Source organism: Cydia pomonella, chromosome 1 (assembly GCF_033807575.1).
Source record: "Cydia pomonella isolate Wapato2018A chromosome 1, ilCydPomo1, whole genome shotgun sequence".
Classification (NCBI taxonomy): Eukaryota; Metazoa; Arthropoda; class Insecta; order Lepidoptera; family Tortricidae; genus Cydia; species Cydia pomonella.
Window position 1 is genome coordinate 23,837,004 of NC_084703.1, and position 16,724 is coordinate 23,853,727.

Here is a 16,724-nt window from a genome sequence, read left to right on the forward strand (position 1 = left end):
ACTTTACTCTGAGCAAGCGATTGCAGAAGAGTCCATCTGTCAGCTATAAATAATAGTTCCAAATCTCTCCAGAGTAGCGCTAGAGGGACCGTGCGCGTTGAAGGGTCTGCCATCTTGTGGTCTGAATCGGAACCATAAACAGGCACATTTACACGTCAAGTGTTTTCTTGTGCATAGTAGGTTTTGCCATCTTGTGGGCTACATCGGAACAAAAAACATCACATTTACGCCTCGCGCCAAAAATCTGACGGCTCCTGTGCTGCCTCCTATAGTTCATGATCGCTCTCTAGAGTAGCTAAGAACCCAGGCATTATTGACGGAGTGAAGTGCGCTGTCTATGATTAGATTATTTTTAAATTACTCTAGGTATTGTAGCGCCACCTATTTATGTTTTTTTTTGTCGGACACTTTTTGGTATATGGAGATTCTGTTCCTTGCCTCAACCTTCCATATGTACTACATATCGACTACAATATTTGATGCAATAATAATAATGCAATATTCTATGCTGTATATGATCCGGAAAGCATTCCATGTAATTACTAAGGATCTATTTATTAGAATATACAAGTCATATCTCCGTCCTTTACTTGAGTATGCTTTTCAGATATGGTCCCCCTACTTTAAAAAGGACATCACTTTGCTGGAAAAAGTACAGCGAAGAGCAACTAAAATGGTTGCTTCACTGAAAGACAAGACATATGAAGAACGGCTTCAGGAATTAGGTCTTACAACATTGGAGGACAGAAGGAAGCGAGGCGATCTTATTGAGACATACAAAGTCTTGTGTGGACACTACAATGTTCCAAATATTAAAGACTTATACATATCAAGCCAGAATGTAAGGTTAAGAGGACACTCTAAAAAACTAGTTAAACCTCCATGTGCTAGCAACCCTAGGAAACACTTCTTGCCAAATCGTGTAGTAAATGTGTGGAACTCTCTACCAGAAACTGTTGTTAGTGCACCGTCAGTGAACTCTTTCAAAAATAGACTAGATACACATTTTAGAACATTAAAAAGTACTAAATAAACACAAGTGCTGCGATATACACGCATCAGCTCCAAGAGCTGCTAGTGTATCAAATAAATAAATAAATAAATAAATAATCAGTAACCATAATTTACTGATTTACATATAACACAAATGTCGACAATTGCTAAATATTAAATTAAAAAAAGGTCTACTTACATTACAAAATTCCGAACGTCCCTCTGTTATGTTATCACGTAATGTTTTGACGTTGACATTTGACCGTCGCTTGTCAGTTGAATTAGATTCTAATTTCTTGTGTGGTCGGTTTGTGTTAATCGAAAGTGCGTGCCAAGTGTTTTTATTGTTTATGCCTTTATATTTTGAATCACAGTTTTTTCCAATTCTATTTTGAGACATTTTGGAATTATTTCCTTTTAGTAGTACTACTACGTTTTGTTTAATACGTTGTTATCGAACTTTGGGTTTTAAAAGTGAAGACAAGTTTCGAAGGCATAAAAATCTAATTAGTTCGTGAAGCTTCCATGCTCCTTCAAACAGAATGGACGATATTCTTAACCAACCTAGTTCATCGAAAGGCAGGCAGTAAGTATTTATAGACAGTAAGATTTTTCAAACACCCCAAAAGCGTACATGTTTTGTTCAAGACAGGTGCCTTACTGGAGTACATTTTACGTTAGTTTTTGTACTTGATTTTCTTAAACAAATTGATTGCTTTACTGTTTTGAATCCATTAAAAAAAAATTCACTAGGCAATTTGGTATCCAGAATCCCAAGATTTGGCGTAGGCACTAGTTTTTACGAAAGCGACTGTCATCTGACCTTCCAACCCAGAGGGTAAACTAGGCCTGGTTGGGATTAGTCCGGTTTCCTTACAATGTTTTCCTTCACCGAAAAGCGACTGGTAAATATCAAATGATATTTCGTACATAAGTTCCGAAAAACTCATTGGTACGAGCCGGGGTTTGAACCCGTGACCTCCGGATTGCAAGTCGCACGCTCTTACCGCTAGGCCACCAGCGCTTCCAATAAAAACGTGATTACATACATATAATATTACAGTCACATTGATTGCAACTTATGCTTTTGTATGTATGGGTTGAATTTAGTGCATGGCACCCTAGGCCCTGTAATAAGTTGGACCAGCTGCCCCTAATATCTGGCTGACCCAGGCCCAGGCCCACTGGGCCTTAGGGAAAATCTGCCACAGGTTGAGTTATGGTGGATTAAATGTGTATGGGCTTTTTTATATTCAAGAGTGTTAAAGTTCAATTAAATTTTTTGTTCAGAGACCTACTTTTATACAGTATTTAGAGATGCCTTAAAATTCAGTTTATGGTTATAGGGTCATCATACTGATTTTCGTCCAATTACAGGAGTTTTCAGCTTTGTAATTCTAAAATTATATCTTAATATGTTTACTGGGGCAAAGGGTTGAAAGACAAGACCCCATGCAAACCATGGTTAATTACGAGTTATACTTACAAATAGCCACTGTATAAGGGTAAAAGTATCCTTATTTAAGTATTATACACAATGAACTTTAATCAGTGATCAGGAGTTGAAAAATATTAATTACCAACCTAAATAGAATTTAATATGCGAGATCTCATGCAGTTTACTTCAGCGTCTAATTAATTACAGTTACTGATAGTGATATCACATAAATTAATAACCACTGGGTACATGGACACCCTACTTTTATTGAAGCGAAGGTGTTCATCAAGTGTTGATGATTCTGCCAATGTCGAGGTTGGATAAGACACGGCTAGTATATGAATCTTATTACGGTCATAGACAGTGTTTGGTGGAGTATCCGATCTGCAAAGAAATACAAATTACGACTAACTAATAGACTACATACAACTATTAAACAATATGAACACTACACTATGTGATTTTGCTGGGAATTTAATAATTTGACGATGACATATTGACAGCTTATTGCTCGTAAGGTGTTCCTTTCTTAATGGCTGTTACTTTGGAAAGAGGTTTTTAAACTCTTTAGACTAAACCATTGGTAAACAATAAATTTCAATTAAAATTTAATTTCAACTTAAAAATTGAATAGAATTGTGCTAATGCTACATAAATGTGATCGCCATCCATGACCGAATTAGAAAACTTGGTTCCTGTTCACCAAATTAATTTCATTGTGTAATATTACATATTCTCTTTTTAGTTTTTGTATTTTATTATTTTGTGGTTTTGTATTAGTTTATGTAGCTTCAGATATCATAGTTAAAAAAGTCAGCAAATTTATGTTTTTATACAAAACTTGTTTTTGCTTTATTTTAGAAGCTTTTATTTAACTTGCCCTGTTAGTATGTATGGGACAAATGTTCCAAGTTAAATTTGACCCACTTCCCGGTTTCTGATGAAGCTGAAAATTAGCATACATATGTAAGTCGGGTGACAATGCAATATTATGGTACCATCAAGCTGATCTGATGATGGAGACAGGAGGTAGCCATAGGAACTCTGTGATAAAACAATGCAACCTAATTGTGTATGGAGTTTTTAGAATTGTCTCGATGAGTATTAGTTGCCTGTGGAAAAAAAAGTACAGTCAGTGATAAAAGCTTGTACCAAAAATTTTTTTTTGCCAAAAACTTATTATTTATTTTATAAGCTGGAGCTATATAAACTTATTACAGGTATAGGTATACCTCATGTTATTGTATGTGCATTACTTTCCAACACAGCTTGCTGCGGACTCTTAATAAATATCCTCTTTAATTATCTCACAATAGCCCGCCCAACACCAATGTAATTCAGCTACTCAACACGGAATGGTGCTTTAATTAGTTATTTATATCGCTTACTTATCATACGCGAGTCAAGGGCTAAAGAAACCGGTATAAGTAAGCTCTCCGATTACGCACAGACTGTTACGGATCTCACGATCACGTTACACTGGTATTGTATTGTATTGTATTGTATAGGGGCGATTTTCCGCAACTCGACGACTGGCGCCTATTTTGCGTGACATGTGGGGGTGGGCTAGTCCTGCCAGCCCAGCTCCTCGAGGAATCCTATCAAACCTTTAATGTTGAGTAGGACCTCGGGGAGGTCTCTCGGGGATCCGAGATGTTTAGCTCTGTATGGAGTCACTCCGCTGCATTCCAGCACCACGTGAGAGGCTGTTTCTTCTGTCTCCATGCATCCTCGGCATAGGGGACTGTCTGTGACACCTGTTGTGAAAAGATGTTTGTTAAATAGTCCATGACCTGTTATGCCACTGGTTACCATACTCAGTCGGACCTTCCCTAGTTGCAGGAGCGCCCTTGTGAGCTTTCCGTTGATGCCAGGCATGGCTTCTTTTACCTGTCTGCATTCAGTCTGGTTCAGCCAATGTTCTATGTGTAGTTTCCATGTACGTGCCAGCAGCATTGAGCGTACCTACCTTGCTAAACGGTATCAGAAGAATCGGTTCCGGACCAATCGCCCCAGCACTCGAACCTTGCCTGGCAACCTCGTCCGCAGCATCGTTACCCCAGGATCCACTGTCTCCCTTGATCCATTGTAGGGTGATCTTGTTACTATGACATACCTCCATTAGTCATTCGTGGCATTCGTGTATAAGTTTGGATGTAACTATATGGCTCTTTAGAGCCATTAAGACTGCTGTACTGTCGGAGAGTATGCGGATGGAGGATCCTACTACCTTCCTTGCAGTGATGGCAGCCGCCGCGTTAATACCGAGTTATAGGCACCTAGCGGAGTGGTGATTGACATGTTCAGGTCTTCTGAGAAGGTTCCTGAGCCCAATCCGCTGTCTGTTTTGGACCCATCAGTGAAGATTCTCAGCTCCCGGGGATTGGGTCCTTCGTGATTGTCGTCCTCATATAACTGTATTTTGTACCTTTTGTCGAAGATAGCTTATTTGTGAATCCGATCCGTGCCTGACCTAAGCACTGGAAATTCGTCATACACCTTTTCCAGGCATTTTGTGTGAAGAGCTCCTGTGATGTTAGACCATATCTTAAGGGTTCGCAACCTGACCGCTGAGAGACTGACCTCTAGCTGTATGTGTAGGTGCAGCGGTGGAAGGTTTAGCATGACCTCCATGGCTGCAGTCGGAGTAGACCTCGTGCAGCCAGTGGTGGCCGCGCATGCGAGCCTTTGAAGTCTTTGTAGCTTGTCTCGTACGTTACTACTGGGAATTTTTTTCCCACTTTTTAGCACTGGTAACTACTGGAAAAAAAAAACATAGTAGTTACCACCAACCAGGAAAAAAATTCCCAGTAGTTACCACCAAACCAAGTTGGTGGTAACTAGTGGGAATTTTTTTCCCAGTAGTCACCACTGGTAAAAGGTGGAATTTTGTTTCCCAGTAGTTACCACCAAAATTTGGTTAGCGTTCAATACTAATAAAAACAGTATAAATATAGAGTGATTTAATGAATAATTAATTATAAGTTAATTCGTTATTCGTTTAATTTTAAAACGATTTCTGTTTCAGTAAACTACCTTAAAAGTGATAAAAATAATTGGTCATTGACTGATTTGTTTGTCCGTTCGTATAATTTTGACGTTATTTATTGAAAGGGACTTTATTGTCGATGGCGCTTACGCCATTATCAACGATGCTCCTATATAAATACAACGCTGCGCTACGCAGTTTGGCGTAAGCGCCCTTGACAAAAGATCCAGGTTTCTTAGTTAACGTCACAATTAATTCAATTTACAATTAACAAGCTCTACCCTGACGAGAAGAACTAAAGTGAGGATTTTCAATTCCAATGTAATGACAAAACTCCAAGTGTTTGTGAACAAATGCTTAAGGCAAATTCTGCACATCTTTTGGCCTAACTGGATCACAAACGCTTACTTATGGAGAATAACCGGACAAGCACCCGTACATAAGGAGATCCAAACGCGCAAATGGCATTGGATAGGGCATATCCTCAGGAAGCCTGACACCCACCTATCCAAGTTGGCCTTGACCTGGTCGCCCTAAATCTACTTGGCGCCGTTCCGTGGAGCAAGAGTTGGGTGTATTGGGGATGGGGTGGGAGGAGGTTACCCAAGCTGCCCAGGACCGGAGTCAGTGGAAGAAAATGGTTCGAGCCCTACACCCCAGCAGGGGGTAACAGGATGAAAAGGAACAATTAACAAGATAAATGCCCTCATGCTCTCGAAAAAAAAAACATATAATGTAATAATTCCTAATAATTAAATTAAATATTTATTATACGTAAAAATAAATAAAATGTATTTTAACAAACAATATTGATTGAATTGCTATCGGCGCGTAAGATAGGATTGCTATCGTCATGGGCGAGCGTGGGCAGACCGGGCTGTCGCGCAGATCAGCGTAACGACACAGTATAATAGTACCAGTAACCAATCTTCGGCCCTTTAGGAGCGCGCGATGCCTGCTAACCCTGAGCGCACAGGGTTGTCGCACAAATTTGTTTGGTAACAATTATTTATACTTACTTTGAATGTTAGGTGTTATTAAACAATATGTAGTTGATATTAAGTGATATGCTAGTAATAGTCGATAGGTACCACATCAGTCAGTACCTACACAATCGAATTATTATACTTGCGTACCTATTTCATTGAATTAATATTCTATACTCTTGAATACGATTCGTCTTGGATTGGAAAATAAATATAGATTAAGCTAAGTATTATTTATATCTAAAATTTTCTAAAACAGTTCAATTTTTTTTGGTTGTCGGCGGCGGGCGCGTGCCGCGCGGGACTTTACTAAGAACGCCATATAGACCAGCAGCACACTAACATTATAACGACTTTGTACAAATGGTGTTCTATTTTATACACCTATATGATAAACTAGTATACGTGTATATAGTTGCATGACAAATAAAAGTTCACATATATGTTATTGAAAATAACATATTTATGGACAAAACATTTTACACAACACTTACAAATTAGCTACACTAAAATATTTCCGTCTATTTCTTGATGTAAGTACAGAACTCTTCGTTATTATTATTTAGTGTAAAATAGATCCGCATCCTTATATAATTTTAAAATAAATTGTTTAGGAAAACAAGAACAGGGTGTAAGCTCGATCTCATTAGTTTCCTCACAAATTAAGTATTGTTTTGTAAATAGCCATACAGGCTATAGTACTGCCGTGACCGCGCACTGATGACATTTTTGTCGTTTCGAGCGACAACGCTCCGAACTCGGCGGCGGCGCAGCCCGGACTGATTCAAGCATATTCAAGCCGCGCCGTTTCCATGTGATGCGGGCCGCGCACGTACGTACACGGCACGCACACATACAAACCGCGCGATGTACCTTTGTTCGAAGTTTATCTACTGTATTATACTGTGGTAACGTGACGTGATATTGATATAGGAGCATGGTTGATAATGGCTTAAGAGCCATCGGCAATAAAGTCCCTTTCAATAAATAACGTCAAAATTATACGAAAGAACAAACAAACCAGTCAAAGACCGTTTTTTTTAATTACTTTTAAGGCAGTTTACTAAAACAGTAATCGACTTATAATTAAACGAATAACTAATTAACTTATTTATAATTAATTATTGATTAAAGTACTTTATACTTATACTGTTTTTATTAAATTTGAACGCTGACCATGGTGGTAAATACTAGGAAAAAAAATCCCACCTTTTACCAGTGGTAACTACTGGGAAAAAAATCCCAGTAGTTACCACCAAACCAAGTTGGTGGTAACAATGGGTTTTTTTTCCCCAGTAGTTACCAGTGGTAAAAGATGGGAAATAATTTCGCATATTTTTTATCGTATATTCATGCAAAAAAATCAACAAATTAAAATACAATCAAATCAACGAATATTGGAATTAGCACAATCGGATTAGGACTAACCTCGAAATCTCTGGAATAGTCATGAAATTTGGTATGTATATAAATTAAAGCCCCTTTTTTCATGCCCACACCATTTGACGTTTGGGGTTTGGAAAATGTGTACCATCCAGGAGAAATTCGCGTTTTACTCTAAAACTACATTCTTTATCAAAATATAGTGTAAGGCGACATTAAAGCTTATTAAATTCTACACAAAAAAGTCTGGACATCTTTGCGGAAAAAATACATCTTTATTTTATTTTCTTTATTGGGAAAAAAAAACAGATACAGGCCAGTAATATACACGGATAAGATTGTAAAATGACAAATTTAGCCTACATCGTAACACATTCCCACTAGGAGTTCAGACAATAATTTTACGATAGCGTTGTAATCGGAACTTAAAACAGACATCCTTACTTATACTAACACTAAACAATTACAATATTTCTTACATCCTATGTACATAAAACACAAAAATAGGATTATCGAGTTCGGCCCAAATCACAAGAATAAACAATACAAAAGAAATTAAGCTACAATATAGGTAGTTAACATTATAATTAACACTATAGGAGCTAGGAGCAAGCTCACTTTGCGCTTAAAGTTGGATCGCGTATAATTAAATATGTCAACCGAGATTACGACAAATTCTACGCTCGTACCCCAGCGTTAGTGGCAGCCGTCGAGACCGCGAATAGGCAAAGTGTCTGTGTCCTGTAGGTGGGAGCTGGGAAACTGATAGCCTCCGGGAGCTCCGGGCAGTTATACTGACCGGTACATATATTATATAAGACGGTAGCATCTTGGGCGTGGCGTCTGCTCGCCAACGTCTTTAGCTTGTACCTTTCTAGTAGCTTGATATATGACAGATTTGCATGTTCAAGTCTGAAGTGATCTTGTTTTAGAAAATACTTGCTGAATCTAAGTTTAACGCTTACGCTTATACACTTCCACGGGACAATCTCTTAATAGGAAACTCGGAGGAATATGAATTCCACTTTTAACTATACATTTGTACGTGATCTACCCCAATATTAACATTTTTATCGACTGCGACTCAGCCAGAAAGTAGGGTTATGGGTTTAAGTACTGATGATTCAGTACACCCTGTAGCTTAGGATACTGGACGGATTTTTTTAAAACGACGTATCGGTAGATTCCTCTTAACCTTCACAACTTGTTTACACTTGTTTTATTACAGAAAAATTCAACCAACCGCCTTGAGAGGACTCCGAATATTAATCATATTTTTTCTTCTAGCGCCTAAACTGTTTAACGGATTTCAATAAAATAAACATCAGTACATCATTAGATCCATAATTAGTACACGAGTCCTACGCAATACAAAGTTACTAAAATAAATGGAGGAAATCTTTATAGGGCTAAATAATGTGATTTGAAAAACAGATTTTAGGTCTTAAATGGGGTTCAAACAATAGTGACAGTAATGAAATTTCACACCTACAATTTCTGGGATCCCGGTTTGCGTGTCTTAAAATTTCAGCTTCGATAGGCATAGGAAAAAGTATGCGACTTATTTGTTATTTCTTTTTTAACATGTGGCCTCTTGGCGCTAATACGCCGTCTTGGGTCACCAACTTAGGTACAGTCACGGAATTTGAAGGTTAGTCACTTTTGAACCTTAATGCCGTTACATAGAATTGAAAAGGGACAAACCTGGAAATTCCGCGACTGTACATAAACCATAATATGTAGGTATAATTCTAATATTCAAATGCTGAGCGAAAACATTGGACTCACTTCCACGTTTGTCTCAGAAAACATGTTATAAGTATGTACTTTTTGGAAATACATCTATTTTTATTCGTTTTATTTTCTCAAATATAATTTGTGTACTATAAGTGCGGCTTGGTGTTAAATAAATATTTGATTAATCTTCTCAGTTCGTATTTTTTAATACTACGTTGGTGGCAAACAAGCATAGGGCCCGCCTGATGGTAAGCAGTCTCCGTAGCCTATGTACGCCTGCAACTCCAGATGAGTTACATGCGCGTTGCCGACCCTAACAACCCTCCCTCCCCTCGTTGAGCTCTGACAACCTTACGGCAAACTGGTCTAGTGTTATTTGGCGTTCTCTGTAAGGTGCTTCCCCAGTTGGGTTCTGCTCTATATCTGGAATGACATCCGCTGGGCTGTGCCCTACCACACTAAGCTAGACGATATTCACAATGCCCATACATCTCTTGTGGACGTAGTTTAAGGACGTACCCGGGTCCAATGGGTCGTATATAAAAAAAATCCATAACTCATAATTGCAATATGAGGGCTGATCCAAAAGTTGTTAGTTGCTCCGGCTTTACTCATGCGATAAAAAAAATATTTATACTATTGTGAGGGATATTTCAGTGCTACTTATGGCCATCAATTTTTTTTTTTAATTAATGCAAATAGTTTTTTTATTAATTTTATTATATTATTTTAACTGAAAGCTGTTTTGTATGGAGTTACGAATTGCTTAGAAAAAACGGCAATTTTGGGCACAATGGGGTTGGCAACTGTCAAAGGTTTGCATAGATGGCGCCATCATAGCTTGCCCCTGTCTCTAGTTTTGTTCTATGAGATTTGGCCTAAAGTACTGGAATCCAGGTCACAAAATTCCAAAAAAAAAAACAAGAATTTGACACAATTCTAGGGATTGACAGGGCAAGCTATGATGGCGCCATCTGTTTAATACTTCGACCGGCCAACCCCATTAAATGAATTTCGTATTGAAATCTTTGAAAATCGAACTTAAATTTACCCGGGTCTAATTATTATCTTCCTTCTGCTGTTTCCAATGTATAAATCAATAAATAATCTTATATGCATATATGTACATTTTTTTTAACATCAGAAATTGTTACCTTTAATGAAAGGACTCTTTGTTGACACCTATTAAACCATAATAATATTTACTCAATCAAAAAGAACGGCCGAGATTCGTCATTAGCAGCACCTTAAAAACTTTTTTTTTTACCAAATCTGTCTATAAAATGACAGCACATATCGAGTCTCAATTACTGATTTTCATGACTGATGGTTAGGCTTCGACGCATCGAAGTAAAAATAAAATAAAAACAAAAATAAGCGTTTTCTAAAAATGTATTTATACCACTTTAATAAGCACTGAAAAATCCCTCACAATAGTATAAATAAAATTTTAATCGCATGTGTAGAGCCGGAGCAACTAACAACTTTTTGATTAGCCCTCGTAGCCTCTGTTTAAGTGGGAGTGGTCATATCTCCACAAAACGGTCCGACACAGATGATTTCATTACCATTTAGATCTCAAAATTCCGTTACATTTGGTTAAGTTTTGGAGGAGGAATCAGTCGACCACGAAACATCGTTTTTCGAGACTTTTACGCAGGATTTTTCGCCTAACCTAGCGTTGCCTTATCCCACTAGTTTTAGGAGCCGCTACTAAAGCGAGAGGAATATATTCACCTAAAATCTTAATCTATGTGTTGAACGCGACATCCAGTATTTACTTGACTGTTAACAAACGCCACCAAAGGGCAACTATAAATTTATCTGTAGGTAGATTCATTTTAATAGACTCTGGACTCTGAGAATCTTTTTTGTAAGTCGATACCTATTTATTCAAATCAAATCAAATCAAATCAAAACGTTTATTCTGTAAATAGGCTTAAGCTAGCACTTTCACATGTCATCTTATAACTATATATATATATATTCTATTTTAACATAAATGCATCCTTATCTTCTAAGAATTCCTTAACAGTATAATAAGCTTTTTGTAAAAGCTGTCGTTTCACAATTGACTTGAATTTATTCATTGACAATTTCGTTAAGTTAGATGGTAACGTATTATAAAAGCGGACACTGTTCCCCATAAACGACATATTATTTACTCTATTTAAACGGAGTCTTGGAATCACCAATTTATTTTTATTTCTAGTATTATAATTGTGTACGTCACTATTCAATTTAAACATGTCAATATTTTTTCTTACATACGTTATATTTTCGTAAATATATTGGGAAGCAACAGTAAGAATATTGATTTCTTTAAATTTCTCTTTAAGAGACACTCTTGTGCCATTACGAACATTTTATGAGTTTGATCCTAGGTGCATAAGGTATATAAGTACTGTGAAGGTTGGAAACCTTCACAGTCTCTTGATAGATAACTGGCAACAATTATTTGAATTCAGAATTCTGAAAGTAGCAAGTTGGTAGCAAGCATCTGAGTTAGTCGATTATTGTGTTGTTTGAAGAAATAGTACATTGTGCAACGAGGGGGGTAAGTGATACTTTGGATACGAGGGTGGTAATTCCCGACAGGAGGGAATTAAAGACTCGAGTTTGCAATATTCCTGCCTCCGGAGTTACACACAATGTTTTTCATCACACTTGCGAAGAAAAAACTAAATTTTAAGCAAAATAATTCTTAAATACGGTGACATATCAAACATTCGCCCGCCAATTTGTAATTTCTTGGCAGGTGAGGCATCGAAGGCACAGACCTATTCGTCATTCAGCCACGATTGAAAATTATGTAAAAATATTTTAAACGACTGTTAAATTAATCAAATTATTTAATTTTAAACATAAACAAAAATATTAAATTATAAACGTCAGTATTTTAAAAATAAAACTCCGTTATGCTACTTGGTTTGTATGAATAAGAGACATAATAAAAAAAAAAAAAAAAGCTATAACTCCCTAGGGAGTTATAACTTATTTTTTCATAGTCCATAACTCCCGCGGGAACAAAATAGGCCTTTGTCCTTAAACACACCTGCATGAAATCAGATCTTTTTGGAGCAAGTGTGAAGAAAAATATATAAATATTATCAGAATCTACCTGGAGCGTTTACATTCCCCACCTCAGATAGACCGTATCTCTTTTACATGGTGGAGGTGCGGGGTTTGTAAACGCTCCAGGTACATTCTGTTTATATATTTTTTCTTTTGGCGGCCATATGCAGCTCCCGCTTCCACGTTGCTGCTGAATCAGCTGCGAGCCGATTTCTTCTCGACTTCTTCACGGAAGGTGCGGCGAGAGGGCAGGCGGTCATGTGCAACCCCCACCTCGACGCCACCACCGATGAAGAAGATCAGCTTCTGAAAAAAAAAGATTTATTATTATCGCGTGTATAAAATAAAATACGTCTTGTTTTTTTATTTATTTTGAAGTTAGGTGATTTTTTTAACAGCTTTCAAAGTCAAATGTCATCTAGTATGGCCAGTGGCAAATAGCTGTCAAAAAGTTCAGATATAAAAAGGGTTTAGCCGAGGAGTCAGGGGTAAGGTTGTTTTGCCGTGTTTTTCCCTTACCACAAGCCGTATCTAACCGTTTTGCGAGGATCGTAGCCATAGGCACGACCTGTGCGAAGGTTTGGACACGAGCTACCTTGAATAAGACTGACTCATAGCGAAGGGGTGTTAGGAACATTATTTACTCTGTGGGGCCTGGAGTAGGTAGGAGTCTGTAGTTAGGGTAGAATAGGATAGGGTGTAATTTTGTGAAGATGTTTGCCACTTTCACCCGAGGAGGCGAGATATGTGAAGGTTGGAAACCTTCACAGTCTCTTGATAGATAACTGGCAACGATTATTTGAATTCAGAACTATCGCCCTGCTGTAGGAATAAAGATCTGCAGGCGATTTCATTCTGAAAGCAGCAAGCATCTGATTTACTCGATAGTTGTATTGTGATGTTTGAAGAAAAAATATATAAATATTATCAGAAACTACCTGGAGCGTTTACATTCCCCACCTCAGATAGACCGTATCTCTTTTACAGTACCTACTAGACAGTATTAGGTACCGGATCCATAGGTACTCTTAAAACTTTGTTATGTGAACCCTCATCCAATAATATTACTTAGATTAAGAGTATTCCAGTTTTATAAATTAATTTTTTTGATTAGACGTTCACATCGGAAGTTCAGCGTACAATGGCGGGTCATTTCGTTTCACTTGTGATGTTTCTTGCTTATCTGTTATTTACTAGTTTATCCACAGTCACTCATAAATAATTCATTATAGTTTTATTTTCCATTTCAATATTTCGATGGCTTCATGTATGGGTTCGGTGGTCATAACATAAACACAAAAAAATTAAAACCGGTCATGAACGGGGGCTATCATTTGATAGCTATTATTAATTATGTAAATAAAAAACAAAACAAGGTGTCTTCGCAGCACATGTGTTACGATTTTTGCGAAAACTCAAAAACGGCTTAGCCGATCACGGTCGCTATATATTTTAGGGTGCCGTAGCCAAATGGCAAAAAACGGACCCTTATGGATTCGTCATGTCTGTCTGTCTGTCTGTCACTTTTTTCCGAAACTATAAAAACTACTGTTGAAACTTGGTAAGTAGATGTATTCTGTGAACCGCATTAAGATTTTCACACAAAAATTAAACAAAAAAACTATAAATTACTTGGGATACTTAGAACTGTAACTCAACAATTTTTTGTTCATCAAACCCATACGTGTGGGGTATCTATGTATAGGTCTTCAAAAATGATATTGAGATTTCTAATATAATTTTTTTCTAAACTGAATAGTTAGCGCGAGAGACACTTCCAAAGTGGTAAAATGTGTCCCCCCCCTGTAACTTCTAAAATAAGAGAATGATAAAACTAAAAAAAAAAAATGATTACCATGCAAACTTCCACCGAAAATTGGTTTGAACGAGATCTAGTAAGTAGTTTTTTTAATAAGTCATAAATGGTACGGAACCCTTCATGGGGAAGTCCGACTCGCACTTGGCCGCTTTTTTTATTACGGCATCAGGCATCATTATATTAAAAGGTACAATAGATAGACTACAGAGAAAACAAACAGTGCCGAAAATTTTTAAGTGATATTGTGTATTGTTATATATAAGTCATTATGTATTGTTATTTGTTTGTCATAGTTTGCTTTTTCTCAGAAATGCGTAACTTTTCAGGATTGCCATAAAACAAACCCAACTTAACCTAACCTATCTGTAGGATAACCTTACGAAAATCCTGAGTAGTTAACGGTTTCAGAATTATGACAAATTGATAATCTGACAATCATTACATTATGACTTTCAATAATTATGTCAAATACTCGTAAAGGGATACGAGATACATCGTGCATTGGGTATGACTGGAACCAATTCCAAGCTCATACTGGGCTGCTCAATAGGAGCAGAGTTGTCTGCCAAATTCTTGGCAGAAATGTCCACTAAATAGGATAGCGACAAAGCTATTTGTCTCTTGTAATAATTTGTAAGGTAACACTTTAGTCAAAAACACCGTAGGCATATGGTATTTACTAACTGTTAGTGTCGATTATGCTAAACTTACTACTATATGTACAAAGATTATATACTTAGATTCAACTTATGTATAATGTTATTTTCTGCCTCTGACATTTGCTCACAATAGGAGAATGTGAAAATAATAGAGCTCTGCTAGATCGAGCTCTAATAGAGCTCTTGTAGAGCCAAGCTTCTAACTCTACAAGCAACTCTACACCTTAGTCAAAATATGTGGCTTGGCAGTTTCGCTACCTTCACATGAGCGTAAGGTGAAAATTTAATAACTATTAATTATTTTTTATGATATTACTCATACAATAGTTCTTGTAATAACGAAATGGTTTCTGTATTACCTTCATAGACTTCGTACTGTACAAAGAGCGTAGCTAAAGTAAGGACGCAAGAGGAATTTCGTACATTGACCCGCCTGTTCCTATATCTATCACACACATAAGTATATTGCTATCCTACTCGGACGGTGTCATTGACCGTCGGCATCGTGGGAGTTACATCAATATAATAAACGCGTGCGACAGAGAGAGGAACAGGTGGATCAATGTACTAAATTCGTCCTTTCTTTACCATCAAAACAAGGCACATTCACTCACACACACACACACACACAATTCACACAAACACGACAGGTATCTTTACGGCGCTGAGATCATTTTATTAAGACGGGCAATTTTTATTACTCAAATCTTATAACGCAAATATAGAATCCGTAGGTGTGCCCTTGCATAACTCATTCAGCTATTTACATCGCGGTTTTTGGAATCTTTTTTACCTATTCACAATTGTGGGATGGAACAGGAAATAAATATTTAGAACCGATTGATACCTGGCTTGTGTAAACATATATATGTACATTATTAATGTATGTATTGACAATTAGGAGTACGAGCATGTCCCTTGATTTATATGGCATTTAAAACTACGTTAGCGTTTAAAATTATTTATTTTAACGAAATTACGAAACACGCTGACCTTGAGAATTAACTTCTTTTTCACGCATACCTATTAAGAGGAATTCCTAGTTGCGATTTTTCCATACAAACGCTCTCGACTGATTCCTCCCTGGATTTTTAACCTAGAGCAGTGATTTTTTCAAATAAGATCAATATCATCAATATCTGTGCCGCTATGTTTTGCTTTTTTGGATTATTTTATTTTGAAGAAAGATACAGCGCCTCGAAAATCGCAAAAACGGCTCAATTGAATTGGCTGTAAAAAAAGGCACAGTATACAAATATGACAAAAAATATACAAAAAATCAAAACATAGCGGCATAGATTATTTCTTCCTCTTGCAGTTTCCAAAATTTCATAAAGATTGATTGCGTTTTGGAGGAGGAAACAGTCGAGAGCGAAACCTCGATTTTTGAGTTTTTTGCATGTGAATTTCAGTCCGGGCTGCAGTTGTCCTTATCGCACGAATTGGAGGCGGAGACAGTTTCTAAATATACGTACACAGAAGAAATAGTGATGGGCATAACATCCTTATTAGGGATTGCAGAACCGGTACTGTTTTAAAGAACCAGGATTTCCCGGTACTTTCGTAACTGGTCGAATTATTTCATTATTTTAAATAAAACGACAGCATTTTGCGATTTGACCACTTTTCGTATTATAATTTAATA

At 37.1% G+C, this 16,724-nt stretch overlaps 1 protein-coding gene across 2 annotated transcripts in view; it reads left to right on the forward strand.

The window, feature by feature from the left end:
• Positions 1–1,301: 1,301 nt before the first annotated feature.
• LOC133518194 (protein cycle) overlaps positions 1,302–16,724 on the forward strand; it is a 134,582-nt gene continuing 119,159 nt past the window's right edge. For both annotated transcript variants that reach the window (XM_061851856.1, XM_061851850.1), the window contains exon 1: positions 1,302–1,579. Coding sequence is in view for 1 of the 2 variants with exons in the window: in XM_061851850.1 (XP_061707834.1) it covers positions 1,536–1,579 (44 nt within the window). In the remaining variant the exon portion in view is untranslated. The remainder of the gene's footprint in view (positions 1,580–16,724) is intronic.